The sequence below is a fragment of the Pholcus phalangioides genome, unplaced genomic scaffold (genome assembly GCF_987345545.1).
Source record: "Pholcus phalangioides strain wild (caught in Gottingen) unplaced genomic scaffold, Ppha-v1.0 ptg000008l_1, whole genome shotgun sequence".
In the NCBI taxonomy this organism is placed as follows: Eukaryota; Metazoa; Arthropoda; class Arachnida; order Araneae; family Pholcidae; genus Pholcus; species Pholcus phalangioides.
In genome coordinates, this window is record NW_028301601.1 from 13,217,520 (window position 1) to 13,242,025 (window position 24,506).

Consider the following 24,506-nt stretch of genomic DNA (forward strand, 5'->3'; position numbering starts at 1 on the left):
AAAATCGTAGTTTTTATGAATGGTATCATACGTACACCTTCGTTTTTGTTCTTTATCTTTTGTTTAATAAATGGGCTTTATGAATAAGTAACGTTTGTTTTGTTTCTGAACCTTTATTTGCCGGAGCTGGCATTATCCATAATTTTTGGACATGAGTGTAATTCAAAATCATCATTCATTAATAATTAACTGATCTGATATTATCAAGTTTTAATATTCTTTTGTGTCATTCTTCATTAATTAACAATTTTGCTTTTATTATGTCATGTTTAATCAATGATCAGAAAAAAAATAATTAATCGTTACACAAACTCTGCTCGATTTAGTATAATTTTGTTAATGATAATTAGTTTAGATTAACGATTTTGCTTTTATTGTGTCATGACCAATAAATAATTTGTTATCATTAATCATCACAAAATTCAGTTGGATTTATTTTTAATCATTAATTAATTACTAAATGATTAATTAATGTTAATTTAGTATGCCATAATTAATCAGAATTACAGTCCTTAATTATTAGGAAAACTAATTATCGTTTCAAAAAATCTATTGGATTTAATGTTTTACTATAAAATGGAATACTTAGAAGAATGTATCTGTTTTAAAGGGCAAGCTATCTGTTTTAATATTACAGATCCTCCAAACTAAAGTGCAAGTAATTCCATTCTGTTTTGTAATGACAGAGGATACGTATTCAGAGCCGGATGCTTATTCGGTATACTTTGACGTTTATTAGGTATAAGACTTGCAGTGAGGTCGCTCCTCTTGCCGGATATTTTAGAGACGTATGACACCAGATATTTATTCCATGTATGGCTGATTTTTGATAAAGTCCCAGGCTTTGTTTATGTACATAGGCTTACCATGCCTTTTGAAAATAAAGAAAACAATAATTCATCTATATTATAATTATCGTGATGTGTGATTTAATTTTTATTTTATCATGAAGGTTTGCATTGGGGACATGGTGTGCGTGCATTGCTCATTGAGCTACCACCCCCACACAGCAAGTGCATCATTATCTTTCACTCTTGAATATAAGTCATTAAAAATGAATCAGTTGTCATGATGACTCTTGCCATGGCTCCCACAGCCTATAGCAGTTAAATTTATAGCTTGAAAAACAAAAACATGACTGGTATCACTCTGGGCTCCTCAGGCTGGAGCCACCCTCTTGTGGGGGCCATGTGCATAGGTAACTTTACGTGGATGACTGGACGTTTAATATCAACTTTGTATATGAGTGAAAAGTAAAGGCAAGAACAGTTGCCAACTATCACTAAAATTGCTGACAAACCTTAATATCGGGAAGTAGGGAGCTTCTACAAGACGTAATGGGTGGAAATTTATAATCCACTATACAAAACGTATAATAATAATAAAAAATACTGTATGTCATGAAAAAAATTGTAATTCTTGATTTCAAAGTTCAAGTAAGCCTCATTGAAAATAAGAGGGAAAAATGGAAAAGGAATTTATAAAAAAGTTGGAACATCCAAAATGAAAAGCGAGAAGGAAATATACACATATACACTATACATACAAGTTTCTGGCCTGTGAGCAACAAGTACCACATATCTGGCCCGCAGATTGAAAAGTCTGTTCACCACTAATCTGGATAATTTAATAATTACAGAAATCAAAATTTCATATATATGGAAATTTTAAACATCTATTGGTTATGAAAAGAATACGGCATATGGTTTATATTAATACACATATATAAGCGAAATTGAAGAAATTTTGGAAGGTCGAGAATCATCTTGAATTGAAGAATACCAAATAGTTCCATTGTTTTTCCTTCAGCTTTTATGTTATGCTCTATTCAAATTTTATATTTTACAAGAAAAAATACAAGTATATTGTGTAAAATAATTATGTGAAGAGCAAGAAATCTTTTCACAATCATATTAAGTATTTATTCTTCGTGTAACATAATGACTTTAAACATTACATGCAATGTGTGTATTTTCAATGGGAATTTTTATATTGAAAAGCCATATTTGAGGTTTTTGACATGAAGTTTAACCCATCAAAAACCTGATAACAAGATAAATATACTTTTATGAAAATATTGATTTTTTTCTGATGTGGTTGTTAATGCAAAATATGTTTTCTCTCACTTAGATTTTGTGCTCAAGCAAAATGGCTTCATCAACATCATCATCTTCGGAACAAACCGGACCTCAAAATGATATGTATGTTTCTCATGATTAGTGATGAAAATTACAGGAAAGCATCATAGTTGGCCTATCCAAAAGTTAAACTTTGGTTTTTATCTAGTCTATGGAAGTCTGGAAAAATGAAATAATATGCAGTTGAGTTTCCCCTCCGTATAAAAAATTGCTTCATTTTATAGAAGATTATTGTAGGGCCAATCATTTCTAACTTAGGGTAAAACAGTTAAAATATTAGCCTTTCGATTAAAAGTTTTATTATATTGGAATTTGTTTTATGTAGATATTCTATTGTATTTTAGAAGCTGGTTTCATCAAGGCAAATACTTTTATATATATATACAGTGGAACCTGTGTGAAACAGAAGTTCAAGGAACAAAACTATACCATTTTAGATAGTTTCCTTTTGATAAAGATGCACATCAAAACATTAATTCTTTATGGGACCATCTTTTGATTCCATTCAAGACAGGTTTCTGTCCTATACGGTGTCCATTTTCGACAGGTTGCACTATAATTATTCTGCACTCTGTCAAAGAGTTTTGCGGCCCTCTTACAAAGCAAATCTGTTTCACAAGAGAATGGACTTTTCTATCTGAACAGTCTGCTATTGCTCAGCATCGCACTATTTCAATGCAATAACATAACTTCAATAAAATTTGTATCATTCAATAAAATTAACATCTGAATTTTTCCTCACTCAAATGAACGTGGCTTTTTAAATTTCACATGCACCCACCTAATTTTGATAGAAAATGAAGAAATTCTTTTTGGCAACTGAGAGTGGCTTACTCTTGTCTGTAATACTTGTGAATAAACTAAACCAACTTCCCTGTGTTTGGTTAAACTGACTAATTTTGTAATTTCATAGTTCAATGCAGTCTAAACCAGTGATTCCTAATGTGGGTAATGGAAAGCTCTAGGGGGGTGGTAGAAGCTATGAGTATAACATAGGATCCTATGGGTTAGATTGTGTTGTGGGCGATGGGAGAAAAAAATTGGGAAACCATGGTCTAAACCCTCACTAATTGAAATACCAAGGCAGCTGAGGTTATTTTTAAACAGGCAAAAAGAAAGCTGATCTTATATTGACTCCATTCAAGATGTCTTCTATTGTTGGGGATCAATAAAAGTTTCAAAGTGAAAATTACCCTGGACCCCCTCTCTAACTCAGTTTTTTTTTTTTGCAAAATATTTTTAATTTTGAAAGGTTAGTTGGGATGCAGTTACTGCATACCATTCATGAGCATATTGAATGAACCTGTAATTGCATATTGAATAACCCTACATTCAGAATAACTTTTGGCAGAGGTGTCCAATCTGCATGTCGCCCAGAACAACAACTAATAATGAGGGCTAATAATAATAATCAATGAGCCATTGTAAATTAATATAAATTTGATTCTTAAAGAATATTTTAATACTGTTTTTGGTATATTTCATATTCATTTTGAAGCTGGGGAAGGGGGGGGTAAAGAGCTCTTCTAATTTTTTTTTTAATCTCAGAATGTTAAATTTTGCTTCGAAATTCCCTCTTTCATCAGCTATCAAAAGCATTTTAGAGGGTGGCATAAAACAGTTTTTCCCTTCTAATGTAGCTTAGGAAACACAAAACTGTCCCTTCCTTTCTTCGTATTAATTGTAGTTTGATTAACTGTATTTATTTATTGTTACGTTTTTTGATGAAGTATTTGTTTTTCCTATTAATTTTTGGAATGAGCAGTAAGATAAATTTTTTTCTATGTAAATATTAATTTAAGCATTGCTATATAGTACTACTTTTTTTTATTATTAATGATCATTTTATTCTGTAGCATCTTTTGCATGTACTTTTATGATTATTGCTTGAATTGAGCATCATGATAATTATAACTCTTGTCTTTTATGTCTATGCAGGCAGCCACTGATGTATAACCGCTTGGAGACATTTTCTCTCCCTTCTTTGCAAGTTTTCCAGGTCTTCAACAATTATTTCCTATCAATCTTTCTTATTACTTGATAGATGCTTGCTTTTCCAATGCTGCACTGATGAGCTGTATGCTTATGGAAAAAGGGGACATAATATCTTTGGTGTTGTTTTTCTTCCTATTTTGAACATTTTAAACTGGAATTATGAAATGGGATATGGTGGAGACATAATTTTTTTCCTGTTAAAAAACATTGCGCAGGGTGTTAATTAAACTATTTTTATTAATGTAAAGTACATTATTTTTCCATCTCATTGGACATAAAGACTGAATTTGTTATAGCCACATAATTTTTTTTCAGCTTTAGTTTTCAATTATATTATACAATATAATTGTATGATATAATTCATCATTAAAACAAAAAGAACTTGCATACATTAATGAAAAGATTTGGTTGATACCCTCATCATCTACTAGAGTGTCCTGTCTCAATTCAGGTGATAGGATGTTGTGTGAGCAGCTTGTGCAAATATATCCTAATATATAAATGTTTTTCGTTTCAAATTATGTTAATTTTTTTATTTATAACATGATGTGAGAAATGAAGAAAATTTGGCATCATTATTAATGAGCTTGACAATAAAAAAAATTTTTAAGATAATGTTATTTATCAAATCAAAACACAAAATACATTTTCAGGCTAAGTTAGCCCATGATCGCTGTCTTGTTTAAACACCTTAACACCTCATAGAGAAATTTCGTTTAATTTCTCTGGCTTTATTACAAGAAACTCAAATATATATTAAGTAAAATCCCTCTTAATGGTCAACCCTCTTTTGCAGACAAATTTTTTTTACCTATCTGTGTCCACAAGAGAGGTTTTACTATATATATGATCGACCCGATATAGAATTATTTCTGAATCTTAGCATGCATATCACTGTTGATATACTCCTGTATATTGATATAATGCATTTCTTGTACAAAATACAAACATCATCTTGGAGTGAGAATAACAAGCATAAATATAAAGCAGTGCAGCATTGCAGTTTGAACTTGTCATGTTATTTCTGTACTACCAAACTATTGCATGACCATAGCTCATCGAATGATGCAAATGGGTTATAGGTAGACTTGACCTTTCTTTTGGAATTGCTGAAACTTACTAGTAAAAATTCAGACATATGAAAAATATTTAGTATATTTTAAACAGAAAGCTTTTTATGAATCCTCTAGGAACTAGAAAAATAAGACTGATCTTTTTTTATTTATGTCAAATAGTTGAAGAATAAATTCAAATATCTTGTAAATCATGGAAGAACAAGGAAAAAATATGAGTTGATGCTGGCAAATTAATTCAAGCATTTATTTTACTATGAAATATAATTCTCTCTCATAAATAAGGTGTATTTTCCTTTTTTCTGTAAAATCAAAAAGGCTAAATTCCTCCACTGGTTGCTATCAGTTATTGAAGAAGATAAGTCCAGACTCTGCTGTCACATAAGAGAAGAAAAATTTTATTAATTCTTCTGCATTTTTGAGTATAGTTCACAGGAAGTGACATCTATTCCCAAGCTCTATTTCTTTGAAAAAAGCTGAGAAAAGACTGTTTTTTTTCTTTTCACTTCCTTGTAATAAGCAGTGTTATATATTTCCTGTTTCCTTTTCCTTTCTAACTTCTGTTAATGTTAATCTTTTATTTACAGCAAAATAAAAACTTTCTAAAAACACATACATACATATTCCTTTTCAAACATAAAATGCATAATTTGTATGACAAATGAAACGAGATCTTCATTCAATTTTATAAATTGGTTCAACTGTGGTTTATTTTACTGAACATTTTTTAATTTTATAGTTTTCTCACAAAAGTACCTGGTGTTCCAAAAGGCAGTGTGAATGTTTTTTAAAAACAGGATTTCATAAAATAAATTGAAATATACAATAATGGGATAAGCACAAGCACTCATAAAATGACATGGTTTTTTGTTTAAGGATGATGATTATATAGGATAAATTTTTGAATATTTGTTTTAATAAAATAATTTGTTGAAATGAACCTCTAAACCACTGAACTGCAAGCAGTTGTTAAATTATTTGAATCCCTACTGGACACAATATTGCCTTAAAAATAACATCATAAAATAAACCTGCCTTAGATAAGAAATTTCATGATTATTGATAAATGAAAGTAAAAAAGTAGAAGAATATTTCTCTTTAAAATACAAAAGGTTTTTTTCCTAACCGTTATCAATTCCACAAAATTAGGGGAACCAAGTGCTTGGTTATAACACATACCTAGAAAATACCTAGTATAATTTTATCGAAATTTAACTCCCCATATTTTTCTTTTAATGTTTTCTTTTTATTACTCATATTTTATCATATGGTGAATTCATCTAAAAATATAACACACACACACACAACTATCCTTTTATACTGTATCTAGGGACTATGTAATTGGTTTGTCTTTATTAACCCGATTGTCTGTATTTCTTTTAATTTAATTGCACCTCCTATACATTAGAAGTTCTTTAGGAATATATATTAACATGGAGGTGCATCTGGTTTTCATGTATTTCATTTGGAGAAGATCCAAAAGAAATGAAGTTCGAGACTTTGCCATATTATAACAACATAAACATACTAGGTTATTTTTGTATGTATGTTTTATTTATTTTGTTTTATTTATTTTGTTTTATTTATTTTGTTTTATTTTTCATGTAATCAAAGTTAAATGTAGGAAAAATATTATTTGAAATTTTTAATTTCAGTCAGTGATTCAAATTAAATATGAATTTAAGTCAAGCTGATTTAAATCAGCTTACCGTGACTGCACCTTTAAATTGATGCACATTTGATTTTTCAAAAATTCCTTTTTTCGACATAGGTTTGTCCCTATTATGTCTGAATCAATCAATGCTTTACTCTATTAAGTTTTAAATCATCCAGTTTGCATGTATCAATAAAATTATTTTAAAAAATATATATAAAGTTTGAACAAATGTTTGAGATTTATGCCAGTCTTTGTTTTTTCCCCCCTTATTTTTGTTTGTTTTTTTACAATCTTTTGTTTGATTAGTTTTCAAATTGAGTTTATTTTCTTCTTTTTTTCAGATGTTATACAAATGTACTTTTTGTTGTAAGTTGTTTTTTTTATTTGAAATTTTTGTTTTGTTTATTTTCTTACACCTCATATCCTTTGTTATTTAAAAATATATATATCAGTTGTGTGTGTTAAATATTTAATTAATCAAGATAAAGTTATTATAGGGTTACTGGAATTGTTTCAGCAAGTTTGAAAAAGCCTGTGAAATTCATTTATTGTATTTGGTATCTAAATGTAGGTACACAGAGATCCTTGCTATGTTCTCAGTGTAACTGTTGTGGAAGGTCACAAAATCTCAAAAGGATGGGTCAGCGATTTAGGTAAATAAAATGTTATTGCTTTGCAATTACGAGTCATTTTTCTACAGAATTGTAGAATGTGTATGTTTCTCACTTTGTTTTTTACTCGTATTAACCAAGATGGGAAAGCAAAATTGCTCGCCATATTAATCAAGTTCTGTTAAAATATTTGTCAAAAATTAAGGTTGGAGCTTGGAAAAATTGAAATATATTTGGCTGATAGTAAACCATTTTTAACATGGAATGATGCTTTAAATATTACTGGATTTATGATGAAAATAACAGTTAATTTAGTAGAAGTCCAAGTCAGTGGAGAAGCTCAAGTTTAAGGATCATTATATTTTTATTAGCATTTTTCTTTAGCTACCTCATTGGGCAGTTTGTCTGTTTTGTCCTTTGTATTTGTATTCAAAGCATACTGTTTAATAGGCAATTAAATAAAAAGCAGAAATGTGTCATAAAGGGATTTTTCAAACTTTTGCTATCTCAGGTTCCTTGAGGTTCTTGAATCTGCATGCACACTTCCTGAATTTAAAAAAAAAGTTGCACAAGGTTTCTTCATGCCCTATTTCCATCAATGTTATGCACACACACACACAAAAAGTTCTTCGCTGAGATGTTTAAAAAACATGTAAAACACACTTATTACACTTTATTACACACTTATTACACTTTATTACACACTTATTACACTTTATTACACACTTATTACACTTTATTACACACTTATTACATTTCATTACACACTTCACACTTAAAAATACACAACTTGTAAGTTCTTGCACCCCACAGTTTGAAAACTACTGAGTTCTTTGTTTTTTTTTCAGTTGATACTCCAGATCCATATGTTGTGCTTAAAGTTCCTGGAAGTCCAAATGGAAAAAAACAAACCAAGCACTTTGATAACACAATAAGTCCAACTTGGGAAGAGACCTTCACATTTGTCATTGACGCAAACAAGAAAAATGAGCTTGGTAATGTGTGGGGGTTTTTTTCCTTCAAAAAGTCAGTGTATGCAATTTTTGAATTTTTTATGTATCTGTATTCTTGTACTATCATTTTAAGTGTCATACCTGTAAATTTGTCTATAAAACTATCTAGTAATATTGTTATTTTTTAAATAACTTATCAATATTATTCCTATTATTGATATATTTGTTATTTATAAATTTGCATCATACTGAGGCAATAATTTTCATTGACATTTAGTTTTTGCACAACTGAAAAAACGTTTTTATCTTTCATGTACCGAATGTTTGCACTTGCACAATATAAAGATATATCTGTTTGATGACTTCATAAAATGTGAGAAATTTCACTGTCATATATAAACAATAATAAATACTATTTAAACATTGTTCAGTGAATTGTCACAACTGATGGCTGTTGTTTTACATCCTCTCACTTATACATTTCTCTCAGTTATAAGATTTTCTGCACTCCTGGTCAAAGATATAGCACAATAATGCTGTTCACTTATACACCTGTCTCACTTATGCATCTTTTTTTTCTTGTTCCTTTGCACTGATGCCTAAATGCGAAATCACTTTATTTTGAGGAACTTTGTTTTTTTTTTTATCTTACAGAAGTGTCACTGATGGATGCCAATTACACGATCGATCAGCTTCTTGGGCAAACCCGTGTGGATCTATCTACATTGTCTGTAAATGAAGAGCATGAAACTTGTTTGAAATTTGGAGAAGTAAGTTGTGAATCGTGATATGTATAAATTGAGCATTTTTCAGTTATGTGTTCAATAAGATACTGTTGTTTGAGTCTTCAAACTTGTACTCTACTTTGGTTTTGTTTACTAACTCCAAGAATCAGACTATTGTCAATTCGTGATAAGTCTAAATCCGATAGCTCAAATATGTGTTTAAGTAAATGATTTTAATCAGTCCCATAACTTCTTCCTGTATTTTAGTGTTAATTTTCCCTTTACTTGAAGTTTGTTTCTTTAAGTTGAAGTTTTCAGGAATAATAGAAATGTAAGAAATAGCATTTAGTAATAAAATTGAGCATTTAGCAATGGAATTTAGCAAAGCATTCACCAATAGAATCTAGCATAGCATTCACCAATAGAATCTAGCATAGCATTCACCAATAGAATCTAGCATAGCATTCGCCAATAGAATCTAGCATAGCATTCGCCAATAGAATCTAGCATAGCATTCGCCAATAGAATCTAGCATAGCATTCGCCAATAGAATCTAGCATAGCATTCGCCAATAGAATCTAGCATAGCATTCGCCAATAGAATCTAGCATAGCATTTGCCAATAGAATCTAGCATAGCATTCACCAATAGAATCTAGCATAGCATTCACCAATAGAATCTAGCATTTACCAATAGAATCTAGCATTCACCAATAGAATCTAGCATAGCATTCACCAATAGAATCTAGCATTTACCAATAGAATCTAGCATTTACCAATAGAATCTAGCATTTACCAATAGAATCTAGCATTTACCAATAGAATCTAGTATTTAGCAACAGAATTTAGCATATTCATTTAGTGGATTCATTTATCTGTTTTCAAAAGGTGAATGACTTTCTCACGAGAAAGGATAAAAATTACAGAGACAATCAAAAATCACTACATATTTTGATAGAAAATAATCATGCATACACTTTATTTACAATTCCTTTCATTTATACGATTATAATGTATACGTCCCTTTCTATATACAGTATGCATACATCTAGTTTATTTAAAATTTTCATCCAATAATTAAATATGATTAAATTAGAATAACTTGTATTTTTGAATTTCTTCATCTCCGGTAGTTTGACATGTTTTACTGATATGATATTCGTAAATAGCGCTGTATAAATAAATATTTTTTCTTCCACACTGAATTCTGAATACTGAAATCAGTTGTCAAGTCGAACTAACATGAAAATTAACTAATTTGAAGTTTTTTTGTTAGACCACTGCACATTCGACTTATCAAGATGTGACTGTATATGTGCTTATATGCATTGTAGAAATTTTTGCTATTTTCCATGAATAAATGGCATATATTTTGAAGGTATTTTTGAACGTCTATGCTTCCATCAATTCATACTTAACAAGATTTAAGCACACATGTGTCAGATCAAAAATTGATGCACCAACCATCTGCCCCCATAGAGGCATTTATTGGTAAATGTTCAGATGCATAAGTTATTTAAAAAATAAAAGAACTCTAAAAAATTTTACCTCATTCTAGTTTTAGGGATAAGAATAATTTTTCTGTAATTCAAATGATGTATACAAGATATTACACCTAACCTAATGCTTTGCATTACTGGTAATGCCAATATCTCATTTCCTCAAAAGTATCCTCTTATTTCGGCATTTACAAGCCCAGGAATTTAGTACAGCACACATTTCTGAAGCAGAAATGTTTTCATCTCTCCCTACCTTGTCACCTTAACATCAGTAGGTAGAGCCATCTTTTGTTCATATTTTGATAATGAAAAAATATATTGTGTTTGAAATCGAATCGTTTTTCCTTCCCTTTATCTAATTCAAGGTAGTGAAGGGATATATGTACAGTATTTATGTAATACGAAACAATAGAGTATTTTGCTTTTCTTTCATTTGTATGTGCACAAAGCTGGAAAAAGAACATTCTTCTTGAAATAGATGTGGCATTTTACAGAGAATATAATGATTTTGGCCATGTCATTTCTCTATAATGTGGATCAGTAAAATTTATCAAACGGAAAAAAGGTTAATGCTTTTACTGATCATAATGTGTATCCAGATTAATGGGTTTCATTATGGAAGAAAAAAATTGCATGCTCAAATCAAGTAATTATGGTATATTTTTTTCAGTTGCCTTGTTCTCTCTATATTTTTCCTTGATAACTTTCCTTTAAAAAACCTTTTGATTCTTTCAGGTATCTGAAATTGTGTTGAAGTTACTTTTATCTACTCAGTGAGTTTTCATATTGTTCTCCAATATGTATTTGTTTGGATTTCTTTTGGTGGGTACATTTATCACCAATTTTACATCTAAATCTTGATCATTCAAACCAACGTGTAGAAAACCCAGCTTGGGTGGGTTTTATTAAAAATCCTTAGTTTATTGGGTAAAAAACCTGAGAGTTTTTGGGCGAAATAGTGAAAATTAAATTTCTTCACTCTTTAGTAGAAAATTATCTGACATAAGTGTACATACGTTTATTAGTTTTTTTGTTGAACAAACCACACAGTAGACAAAATAAACAAAAAGGTATAAAAAAAACATTTTTCGACCCAAAGGGATATATATAAATAACCTTCCATGGGTCATACTAATGAATTACGTACAAAATTTCTTGGCAACATACAAAGGTATATTCTTTATTATTTCTGAATATGAATAGTGTAGCATGCATTAAAATTATATTTTAATTAATAAAATTGAATATGGTGTTTGGTATTAAGTATTTTCATATGTATGCATGCACACCCACCAGTAAGTTCTATTTAAGCTTCAGGTATATGAAATTAAAAAAACAGGGCAGTTTGAATACTTAATCAAAACTATTAAATTTTGTTATAATATTAATGTGCATGGGAAAGAAGAAAAGTTTAGTGAAAGCTGTTCTTGCTAGAAACCAAAGCAATTCTTCTTTCTAAGCTATTCGTGGTAAAAAGAACAAAAACCAATTGAAATTTATTTTAATTCTTCAGACCATTGCAATCAAAATAATTTATATATATATTAGATTAAAAATCAAAAAGGGTGAAGCCATGGGCATACGCAGATCAACCTTTGGAAGGGGGGGAATGAAAGTTTTCTTTTCAAAAACTTTTGTTACCATGCTTCAAAACATATTTAAATTAACAGAAATTGGTTAAAATAAAAAGGTGTTTTCTTTCGAGAAATTATTTTTTTTGCCGAAAATATTATTTTTCTGGTTTTTAGTCAGCTTGGGAGGGAGGTCTCTGGTGCCCCACCCTGCGTACACCTCTAGGTGAAGCAGATATGAAATATTATCTACTGAATGCTAACTGAAATTGTCCCTCTGGTAACAGAACATTGAACTTACTACCAAATGTGGTTGTGTCTATTTTTTTATTATACTTTTAATTTAGGAAAACTTCATTATAAAACTACCTTTTCCAGAGTTTCTTTTCTTTCTTTTAGATAAATTAAATTGGTTTAAATTTAATTTTGTCATTTTTGTTCCATTTAGTAGGCCTACACACCAAGTGTTCCACCCACCCATATTTATGTCATTTAACTGTAATCTGTTCAGCCAAAAGCTAAAAATATCACTTTAATGAGGATAAATATAGAGACAATTTTCTAAAATTTAACTCTCAAATTATTTTTACACATAAAAAAATGAAATGCAGTATTCATTTTAATAGGTGAAATATGTTGTCTAGAAGTGTTTTAATCAATCAAATCTCTCTCTAATTAGTATGTAATAATTATTTCTATCTGTATCACACACACATATACTATTGACAATTTGTTATTTGTTCTTTTGAATTACCATATATTATATATCAAAACTGAGGCTCATTATAGTCAATAAGATTCTCTTTGGACCAAAAGGACAACATCCCGAGTTTGAGTATCAATTTGTCGTTTCTCCTATTCAAGCAGTTGGCATCATCAAGAGATGCTCCTTGGCTCAAAAGAATCTTATTAATTGAATGACAGCTGCAAAAACCTAACTAGCTGCTAATTGTATTTTTTTCTCATTTCTTAATAATCTATTTAAATTTAGGCTACCTCAAAGTCATCCAATCTCATATCTCAATTTTTACATTTAAAAACATAGTTGCGATAATTGTGTAAGCATATACAGTAGACTCTCACTTATCCAGCACGTATCAGATTAGGGGTGTGCTGGATTACTGAAATCACCTTATTACTGGATAATTAATTGAAGACCATTTAAATAATATTAACTTCTATGCACAAAGATGCAGTGAGGCAGGTTTTCCTCTTTTATATTTGACGAAAATCAGCCTAAAAATGGTTGGATTATCAAGAGTCTACTGCGCTTACCATATAAGTAATTTTTTTTGGTATTTTAATGTTTCTTTCAAAAATTTAATTGAAATCCTTCACTTGAGTATATATGTTTTAAGCAATGTGATCTGCTGCTATTTTTTGATTAAATAAACCTCAAATGAATGCAAAATTATCATTCAACTGCTAATATCAATATCGCACTTGAAGAAAGAAAAATTTCATTTGGTTTTCCTTGAATAATTTTGGTATCTGGTCATAAAAAAAAAAGTTGGAAAATCGGATTTCCCCTCCCCCTTAAATATGGAATTAACTGAGTAAGAAAGTGGGGTTAAGTATATTCATTTATTTCAGAGACCCTGATCTGCGATACAGCTTGGCATTATGCGAGGAAGAAAAAGAATTTCGCAAAGTGCGGAGAAAGTTTATGTTCTCAAAATTTCAGGAACTTCTTGGAGAAACTAAACTGGAGAAAGAAAACGAGGTTTGTTACATGCTTCTTTTGCCTTATATCAATATGTTCAAAATTCATTGTATTTATGAATGTGTGACTGTAACCATTCATTTAGTAATGACTGTCATATTTTCTGAGTTTATTTGATGTAAATAGTTATTTGAAGATAAAGATATCCATTTCTTAAGCTAGTAATTAGTAAAAACATCATAAAACAACAAATATTATATTTAGAACCTGTTGGATGCCACTTTCAAAAAAAATATAACAATTCACACAAAAAGAGCTTCTATACCAGATAGAGAGCTGTCAAAATGGTCTTACCTGCTTCAGAAGCACCTTTGCAAATTTCCATTTTTCTCTGAAAATTAAATGCATGTGTGCGGAAAGAGTAGCAAGGTTCTAAACACAATATAGTAGACAGCAACACTTATTGGGATGATGGATAATGTTATCATTGAGATGTTATTATCACTTTTACCAAGTAAGACTGGATGTGTATCATAAGAAGAAAAAAATTGTTTTTAGTTGTAAGGATTTTGGTTTATGTTGCTATTTTTTTTCAACCAAAGTTTTTTTTGTTCTAAGATTGGGCCGCACTTGTTTTTTATTTTTGAAAAAGTTATCACTATCGACCTCTGCAGACTATGTAGGAGGGGGGGGTGTGTTGACAAATTTCTCTGCACTGATTGATCTTCAGGTCATAGTAGTCACTTATGATCTATATATATTGCGTTACTTTTGCAATGACCTCCTTTTTTGGTAGAGACAAATAAAAGGTAAAAAAAAGCCAATTCAGTTTCATTTAATTATTAGATTCGCAGTTCTTTGGTTAAAAGTCTTTCTCAAAGGATTCATGGTAAGAATGTATGTTAGAAAAGTATTGTACTTCACATTAAACATTTCTATTCTAATTCCTCACAGTCACTGAATTTTTAAAAGACGCACGATTTTAGCTTGAAAGGAAATGAAAATTATATATATGTTTCAGAACAACAGTGTAATAAGTTCAGGGGTGCTCCAATTTCTGACGTTTGCTACATTCTCCTACAATTTCTGATGGAAAGCTACAAAAATGACATTCTGCTACAAAAACGCTAAAATTCTTCAATTCTGCACCATAGCTTGAGGCCTCCCCAGGATTCAGCGCCTAGCAGCTATGGTGGTCGAGTGGTCATAGTGACAGACTCGTAGTGACAATGCGAGAACCCGGGTTCGAACCCCACCTTCGCCATAATGGTGGTCGGCTGAAGTTGGTTTTCTATGGTTCTCAACTTCAAGGCGCGAATGCGAGCCGATCTCCCCATTAAAAAGTCTCGCCACAAAGAACAACAGACCTACAAACAGCACAAATGTAATTCAATCATAACACATCACTCACTTCACTTCTGAAATATAGATGGCAGCACTGAAAAATCAAACACACACACACACAGTTACACCTCCGGCAGAACTCACTAGGTAGTAAATCGTCCATAAATGGTGATAGAACTGAGTTGTGCTCAGTTTGAAAGAAAGAAAGACTTCTGGCAATGTATAAAATGGGGACCATAGTATGCAAATTGTCGCTCCTTGCTCATTCTATGCAAATTGCCACTCATCCGCAGAACCCAAAAAAAACCTTCAATCACTGTTTCCAGCTATTTTTTTTCCAAAAAAAAAGTTTACCCCTTTGATTTATGCATTCCTTACGTTAATTATTTTTTAAATTACGTTTACTTTTGCTGACTGGCTGTACTGAATGAAAAATATGTATATCCTTTAACAAAATGGAAAATTTTGCAAAAGAGCATATTATCGCACTAGAAAAACAGGATTGACGAATCCGTCTTCACCATCAGGAGTTGCGAAGCAAAAGCCATAATTTCGAGAAGTCCAATCTCCTGGAAAAGTAGCAAAATAAGAAAAAGGTTACGAAATAAGAGAAGTCGCAGATTTTTTAAAATCAATTTTTGGATTTTCTCAGCAAATTCCTGTGCCCGATTTTATCCTAGAAAACCATGGCCTCTTATTGGGTTTTTTTTTTTTATGCCCGTGATCGTGCTTTGGTGGTGGATCAAAATGAGTTTTCTAACTTTTGGTACGAATATTGTGCGATTGGTTTTCGATTCTGAAAGTCAGCACCGTTATAGAGTGGTTCAAATTTGTTTAAAAACCTCTGGTTAAATTTTTTTGAGTAAAAAACTGTTCCGCCGAGTAATAGTTTTTTTCCAATGCTGCGAAGTAACAAGTGTTAAATCGCCAAACATCATGGCCATTTCCTCAACTTTTTCTCCCTAAATGAAAAATTTGAATAGCCAAATTGCTAAAGCTAACAAGATTTCGCAGGACTCATACCCACAAAATTGGGGGGGGGGGGGGGAATATTAATCCTAAATATTCATCAATAGCCATTTTCTCGCTTTGAAAAAATTGATTTGAAAAAAACATAAGTAGCACGCCTGACACTGCCTAATGTACCAAAAAACATTTTTAAGTTTCCTAAACCTGCTTACTTCTTGTTGAAGTCTTTTTGATCACTTCTACACTCCTGAAAGAAAGGTAGTGCCCTGATTGCACAAACATGTGGCTACCTTAACTGGGTCTTCATACTTAGTTGTTTGAGAACCAACCTCTCTCAATTATGGAAGAAAATCAGCCCAAGATTAGCTGTGAACGGTAAATTCTAGTTTAGTGGCATTGTGGGAATAAAATGGCTGTGGTGCTGGATAAATTTAAAAGAAAAATTCTCTGTCATATTCTGTAAGACTGGTCCTGACTCTATGTCGTTTTGAAACACAATGGTGCAATGGGCACCACTGCTAGAAGCGATACCCAACAGGTATTTGCTGTAAGATTCCAGCAAAGCTTATTTAGGCAGACAAGCAGAGGTCAACAAAAATTCACAAAACTTTTCTTTGGGTAGTGGTAAACACTGTGATAATGAAAATAATATGGTAACAAGCTAGTATCCCTTTCAGCTACAGTGACCATTTCTGTCACATCATTGTCATATCCTGCATACCAGGACTAATCGTATTGGAAGCTACAGTTTATAGCTGATTCCAAAATATACACAGTTACAGAGGACAGTGATTGCACCTTCCAAGGTCTGAATACTGTGAGAAACATTGGTCTGTATCATAAAATGTGAGAGGATTTAACAAACCTATGAAATAAATCGCCCTGGGCCTGTCCTTTTTTTAATGGTCATCCCATGCAGGCTACAGCGCTTTGAGATAGAGCAGTTATACTGGCAGGTAAGGGCTTCCACATCTAGGAATGGTTGTTGCCTATGTTGTTATTTTTTATGGACACTCGAGTCACAATTTTTTACGGGTCTTTTGTTTAAAAAATATATAATAGCCCCTGTGCAATCATGTAAATTAATAGCAGGGAATTCTCACGACAAAATTCTCACCTGTGCAAGACATCTTTTTGGTATCCCTTTGGCATATAAGCCACATGAGTAAAATTATCTTAAGGAAACTCGTAGATTTGTATATGCCATGAGTAATATAGTGAGAGATAGCATAGGCAGTTTAGTCATTAACCCTCTTATCCTGGACTTTATAATCAGAGCGAAGGGTAGCCATTCCATTCACGGAAAAATATCCGTTTCCATTCGCCATGTTTTACTTGTTCACCCACTTCATAAACTTACATATATTCATTGTACAGTATACTACCTGAGTTGTGTTCAGCTAGATGAAATGAATCAGAAATTACAATGTTTTCTACAAATTATTCCATCCAATACAGTCATAGTTTGAAATTTAAAGAAAAAAATTTTCATTCTTATTTTTTAATTTGGAAGATAGATGGCAACATTTGAACTCATAACAATCACAACACGCATTATCTTTTCCTCCCTTTCAAACCAAACCCTGACCATATCTAGACAAAGTAATTTTAACCAATGCTCATCTGGAAACCGTTATCCATGGAACACTAAAAATGTCGGTGAATGGGGTAAAAGGAAATGGCATAGGGGTCATTCAAGTAATACCTCAGCATCAGGGGAGGGTGTTTCGAATTTGCTGACTTTTGATGACAAGGGGGGTTTGAAGGTTGCTTACGTCATCAACCACTACTTTTTGAAGACATGAAATATTCTAAGCTGCTGACGAAATTTTGTTGACAGGGGGCGGGGGGGGGGGGTCAGTGTTTTGCTGACAAGGAAGGGGGAGGGGTGTCAAAAAATGGCTGAAAATCTGCTTACGTAATACTTGAATGGCCCCATATCAAGAGAATGAATAGTAGAAAACTTAGAAGCAAAACGAGAGACTGAAAATCTGTTAAAGATGCTGGAAAATAAAATGCATGAAGCAATCACAAATCAGTGAAAAAAGGGCGTGAAAACAGATGTACTTGGATTGGATTGAATTTTTTTTGAAAATAGAATCATTCTATATATATATATATTTCATTTCTAATAGTTTAATCATTATTCTATAGTTTTTAGTTTAAATTAAAAATAACTTAATTCTACAGTTTAAATTACTATAGTTTAAGTTGCAAATAATTTAAGTCTATCATTTTTTAATCACTCAATTAAATTTCTTAGAATTTCCAATAAATATTCTAAGAATGACCCAGCAAAAGAAGTCATCTCAAAGTATGTTGAATCAAACCGAGATAATGATCAAGAGCGAACTCGAAAAAAAACATTTTTCATTTAAAATATGAAATGAGTAAATGTTTTTAAAATAAGCAAAATCAAACGCTTAAAAATGTTTGAAACTGAAGAGAACAAAAGCACAACTTAGACTTGCATCAGTGACAAAAAAAAAAATAATAATAATTACTTTTCTAATGAGTATTTCAAGTCTATCCTTTAGTGATTTTTTTTTAATTATTGATTACCAAGTCTACAAGCTAAATCCAAAAGCACTCATTTTTAAACTATTTTTCAAATCCTAAATACCATGTTAGCCTCTCATTTGTTGATATTGTAGAGAATATAAGAATATATAAATATCAAGAAGTCTCCCAAAATTTTTTTATGATTTTAAAATTTAAAAAAAAAAATTTCTAGAAGAAATCTCTATGTATTTTGTGCCTTGGGGGAGAGGGGGAACACCCCTTCTTCTGAGCTGAGATAACAATGATTTAAAGTAAAAAGTAATCCTGTGTACGCTACTGCATATATGTATATGAAAACTAAAAACTGTGTATTTTATTTACTGCTGCCAAAATTTTGGAATTGCTACGAATTTGATAAATGCTGCTACAAAAACAAAATTTTTGCTGCTGCGGACGTAATTTTTCCTGCTACAAAAATCAAATTTTAATTTTCCACCCCTGTAAATTGGAAAAATGCCTATGGAATGATGTAGTGGCAAGATTAAGCATTTTACTACTAGTGACAACCAGTTACAATATTAACTTCACTGTAACAACTATTATGGGACGTTGGTGGTTTTCATCAATCAAATGCATTGTTATCATTAATCTAATACATTAATAAATTGAATTCAATCGAATTGAATAGTTTTATGCAAAAAAATTGAATCCCCTTTTATTATACGAAACTGGCCATATGTTCATTTTATTTGCATTTAGGTTTGTTTTGAATATTGTCATCAATTAGTTATTGTTACTAAAAACCCTGAGTCTAAATAGGATCACGTTTTGCAGTGTATACTGTATTTGCTATTCTGTAATTGTTTTTCTCTTCCATTTATTTATTTTTTTCACTAATACATGAAAAAAGGTTTAAAATTTTCTAATTTTTAAATATTTTAAAACTTATAAATTTATTTTTTGATTATATATCATATTTTTTTTATTGTTACAGTGAAACCCTCTATTCTATTGCCAAATAATAATTTCTCCTTGTATAATAAAAGTAGGCATTTCAAACCCCTGGTTAATGGTCACCCCTCTTTTACAAACAAACTTTTTTGTGTGGCTGGTGTCCGCAAAAGATATTTTTTTGCTGTACATTAATAGTTTTTATGGGTGACTCGTATGAAATAATAGATATGAAAATTGTTAATGTCGAGTTTCAAATGACAGTTTGAATCAATATTCATCCAGGTACCAACTGTAGCAATATTAGGCTCTGGTGGGGGATTCCGAGCAATGACTGCATTGAGTGGTGCTTTCAAAGGTCTTTCTGAATCTGGAATTTTAAATTGTGCTACATATGCAGCTGGACTTTCTGGATCTGCATGGTAAGTTTCATTTAAAAAAGTTTTGGGCACCTCTGTATCACTTTTATCAGTATAAACTTATATAAATTTAATGAAGACCATTGAGAGTTGACAAGAGAGTTGAATCTCACTCTATATTATCTTAAAACTAGCTCTTCATGGTGTATGTAGTAGCTCTTGTATATAATAGTGGGTATATTATTTGATGGACTTCAAAAATTCTTTCAGGTATCTTTCCACTCTTTATTCTCACCCTGAATTTCCAGACAGTACTCCAGGAGACCTACAAGATGAATTGAAAACTAGCATTCGTCATAGCCCATTTTGGTTGTTGAGCCCTCGAAGTTTGTTCAGATATGTTACCACCATAAAACAAAAACACAGGAGTGGTCAGCCTGTGAGCTTCACTGATTTCTTTGGCCATCTCTTAGGTGACACTCTACTCAAAGGGGTGAATATCTAAAATTCCTACATTATATTGTTTTGTTTTTTTCCTATTCAACTTAGAATCCATAAGCTTGATTATTTATGCTAATTGATAACCTTTATTTAAAAAGTATATAGTAGACTCTCACTGATCCAGCACATTTCAGACTAAGTTTATGCCAGATTAGTTGGAATTTAGTTAAACGAAAACTATCCAAATAATGTTAACTTCTGTGCATAGACATGCACAGGGTATGATTTATACAAATACAATGCCACAACAGGCAAACTGCCCACCGAGGTGGCTGACTTAAGAACATCATGTATCCCCGAGCCATTTTTTGGAGGCCCTACCTACTACTACTACACCACACCCCTTTCCCGCGCCCACACCCCCCCCCCCAACGAATCGGTACATGTGGGAATGTGCGTGTATGTGTAGTGAAACCTGACGTGAAGTTTTGTTGTTTCTCTGTAATGCTTGTTATGTGTAGTGCTGCCATCTGCCACTACTTTTTCTAATTATGAGTGAAGTGTTATGATTGAATGATTTATCGTTGTAGGACTGTTGCTCTCTGTGGCGAGACTTTTTAACGGGGAGATCGGCTCGCATTTGCGCCTTGAAGTTGGGAACCACAGAAAACCAACTTCAGCCGACCACCACTGTGGGGTTCGAACCCGGATCCTCGCATCGCGAGTCCGTCACTATAACCACTCGCTTGGTCGATTTCTGCATCATCATGATTTTGGAGACTCAAAAATTTAAACATCTTACATTTGTTGACTAATACAGACCTGCCAACTCTCCCGATTTAGGCGGGAGACTCCAGATTTTTCATCCTTCCTCCCGCTCTCCGGATTTATTAAAATTTCTCCAGATTTTGGCAGAAAATTAGATTTACGCGAGCTTTCACGTTGCCGTGGCGTCAATGATTACCGTCGTCGTTAGGGAAAACACCCATAGAGGACAGCCGTGGTTATTTCCATCGAGCCGCCTTAAAAAAGTCTCTGTGACCGCATTTAAGCAACTGCCAAAGACGCGACTTCGTTTTTGTAGCGTTTATCGGCAATCATTTATCAGGGTGGTTACCTTGGTTGCTGAAATTCCTGTATAATTGTTATTGTATTCCATTAACAGCCGTGCGGTAAACACGTTTCTTCGTCGGCAGCTTTGTAATTTGAGTTTTTTTTTTAATTGTTTCTTCCGATTAAACGTGTTCAGAAAGAAAATATAAAACTTTAAGCTATAATAAAGCTAAAATATGTATAACGCTTTTAAGAGTTCATATACCCAAGATAGAATCACTGATAGCATTCACGAAAGGAAACATTTTATGAACAGTATGTAGATGTGATTTCGCTATTCTGCACGGAAAGACTGACATGGAATTATATTCTGCTCAGGGGCAATACAGAACTTGCCTTGGGGAGGGGGATGCAACTTTTTCTTAATCGATTAAAAAAAAAATTTCGAAATTTTTTTTTGTGAATTTTTTTTTTTTGATCGAGTCTGTGAGTGCCGGGGTGGGGGGTCCCCCCTCGGGAGAATCTCCGGATTTCTGGATTTCAAAAGTTGGCACGTCTGCTAATAAAACATCTTACATTTGTTGACTAATAAAACATCTTACATTTGTTGACTAATAAAACATCTTACATTTGTTGACTAATAAAACATCTTTAACTTTAGTCGCAGGAGACTCCCTAATTTCTGCTTTATCCAGAGGCCCCCATGTCTAAGTCCAGGTTTTCCTCTACCACACATGGAGATACAGCCTGAAAATGCTATGTTACTGGATGGGCAGGACTAACACAAAGTCATTATAGAGATAGAGAGAAACGATGTCACTCTCCGCTTTTTCTGACATCGTTTCACATCGGAGAGTGACATCGTTTCTCTCTATGTGTTGCCATCTGGGGGCTAACGTCGTAAGGGCTATTAGCTGAGCTTGGAGGCTGTCCATGCGCAGTCCCGTACAGCATTCATACATATGCTCTAAGGATTGAAAATGTCTGTTCTCTGTAGTTCAATGGTTAGAACACTCGCCCGGACAGTGAGAGATTGGTGGTTCGATTCCCCACAGAGGAATGTGAATTTTCTTTCCGAACAACATCTCGATCTCCGCTTGGTTATCCAGGCTTTCGTACTTCGTATGAAAAGCGGAGAGTGACATCGTTTCTCTCTATATGTCGCCATCTGGGGGCTAACGTCGTAAGGGCTATTAGCTGAGCTTGGAGGCTGTCCATGCGCAGTCCCGTTCAGCATTCATACATATGCTCTAAGGATTGAAAATGTGTGTCCTCTGTAGTTCAATGGTTAGAACACTCGCCCGGACAGTGAGAGATTGGTGGTTGGATTCCCCACAGAGGAATGTGAATTTTCCTTCCGAACAACATCTCGATCTCCGCTTGGTTATCCAGGCTTTCGTACTTCATTATACTGTTTTTTTTTTTTTGGTGCATTCATCACATTCATTAAATTCATGTTTGTAAAAGTTTTATCTGTTTATTTTCCAGCGAACTGAATCCACTCTCTCTGATCAGCAAAAGAAAATTAATGATGGAGCGATACCAATGCCTCTTTACACATGTTTGCATGTAAAGAGCAATGTTTCAGCTAAAGTTTTTCAAGGTTTAAAATTTATCTTGTTTACTATGTTTATATATCTTCTGGTTGTTATACTGATTATGCCACTTGTGCTGCTTATTATAAATTGACATTTTTATCAGTTCTTGATGCACTCAAAATTCTGTTCCTTCACTTGATATTTATTAGTCATTATGTGTTTAATACTATGATAATACATGGGTTTCATTCAATACAGATTGGATAGAATTCACCCCATATGAGGTAGGAATTGCTAAATATGCAGCCTTTATGAAAGCAGATATCTTTGGAAGTAAATTATACAAAGGAAAAATCATCAAGCAATATCCTGAGTTTCCTCTTCATTATTTACAAGGTTTAGTATTTTGCTAATTTTATATTGCAAATTTGTAACTATCCATTTCTACTGCATACATCACAAAATTACCACTATTATAAGTGTTTTTTTTTACATTTTATGAAATGTTATAATGCATTATAAGCAGTGTGACTATTCCTTTCCCTTTTCAATAAAGGTGTGTGGGGAAGTGCCTTCTGCATTCTCTTTAAAAGATTAATACAAGAACGTACAAGATTATCACTCGACCTCAATGCTCCAACTGAAGATTCAGATGAGGAAGATGAAGTGTATTTCGATGCTGCAGAAGAATTCCAGGATGATGATGAAGAGGAACACATCCGATGTTTGTTTGGTAAGAAATTTTTCTCTATGTCAAAATGCATTTTGAAATTTTAATAGCAATTATTAATTTGATTTTTTTTAATTTAATAAATTCTTAGTGTGTGTGTGTTTTATTTATTAAAAGTTTTTAAAAAAATCCTGTTCATTATTTATGGCAGATAACCTTGAACTGAATGAAGATGATGAAGGCAAACCTGATAGTGAAAACTCGGACAGTGAATCATCATCTAAGGATAGTAACAATGATAGGTCTGTTTTTGATCTGTCCATAATAGTGAATAATTCTCATCATTTACATTAATGTTCCCTGAATGCAGCTATTAGGTTTACTCGATCAACAATTAATTCATTTTAAATAAGTTTAAGACAATTATAGTATAACAATAAGTGTTGATAAAACCATTCTTGCATATTTAAATTTTTTATTACAAAAATAATGACTAACACTACAGACCTCAAAGCTGTTGAGCAAAATGTAATTTAACAGATATAAAGTAAAATGACTTAGTTTCATGCAGTCTCCTACCTAATCTATGTAGAAAATTAATGCATGTATATAGGCCTATATATGTTTGTGTAAAATGGTTATTTTTTAAAATATTGACAGAGTTATTAAACTTCTTATAAAAAAATATTCATTTTAATCATAGTCCTCAAAGAAGTATGTGGTTCAATATTAGAAGCGTTTTTTGGGCTGCCAAAACATCTCATGCTGTGTACACACCCACTTCTCCCATGAGGAC

The 24,506-nt window shown here is 32.2% G+C and overlaps 1 protein-coding gene across 1 annotated transcript in view; it reads left to right on the plus strand.

Annotated features, from left to right (window-relative positions):
* LOC149083845 (cytosolic phospholipase A2-like) overlaps positions 1–24,506 on the plus strand; it is a 36,833-nt gene that overhangs the window by 2,125 nt on the left and 10,202 nt on the right. The window contains exons 2-14 of the mRNA XM_089234235.1: positions 2,131–2,201; positions 7,205–7,229; positions 7,435–7,516; positions 8,323–8,469; positions 9,082–9,197; positions 11,385–11,422; positions 13,814–13,943; positions 19,935–20,071; positions 20,279–20,501; positions 22,991–23,105; positions 23,299–23,436; positions 23,597–23,773; positions 23,922–24,012. Of these exons, the coding sequence (XP_089090361.1) occupies positions 2,149–2,201; positions 7,205–7,229; positions 7,435–7,516; positions 8,323–8,469; positions 9,082–9,197; positions 11,385–11,422; positions 13,814–13,943; positions 19,935–20,071; positions 20,279–20,501; positions 22,991–23,105; positions 23,299–23,436; positions 23,597–23,773; positions 23,922–24,012 (1,472 nt within the window). The 5' untranslated portion in view covers positions 2,131–2,148. The remainder of the gene's footprint in view (positions 1–2,130; positions 2,202–7,204; positions 7,230–7,434; positions 7,517–8,322; positions 8,470–9,081; positions 9,198–11,384; positions 11,423–13,813; positions 13,944–19,934; positions 20,072–20,278; positions 20,502–22,990; positions 23,106–23,298; positions 23,437–23,596; positions 23,774–23,921; positions 24,013–24,506) is intronic.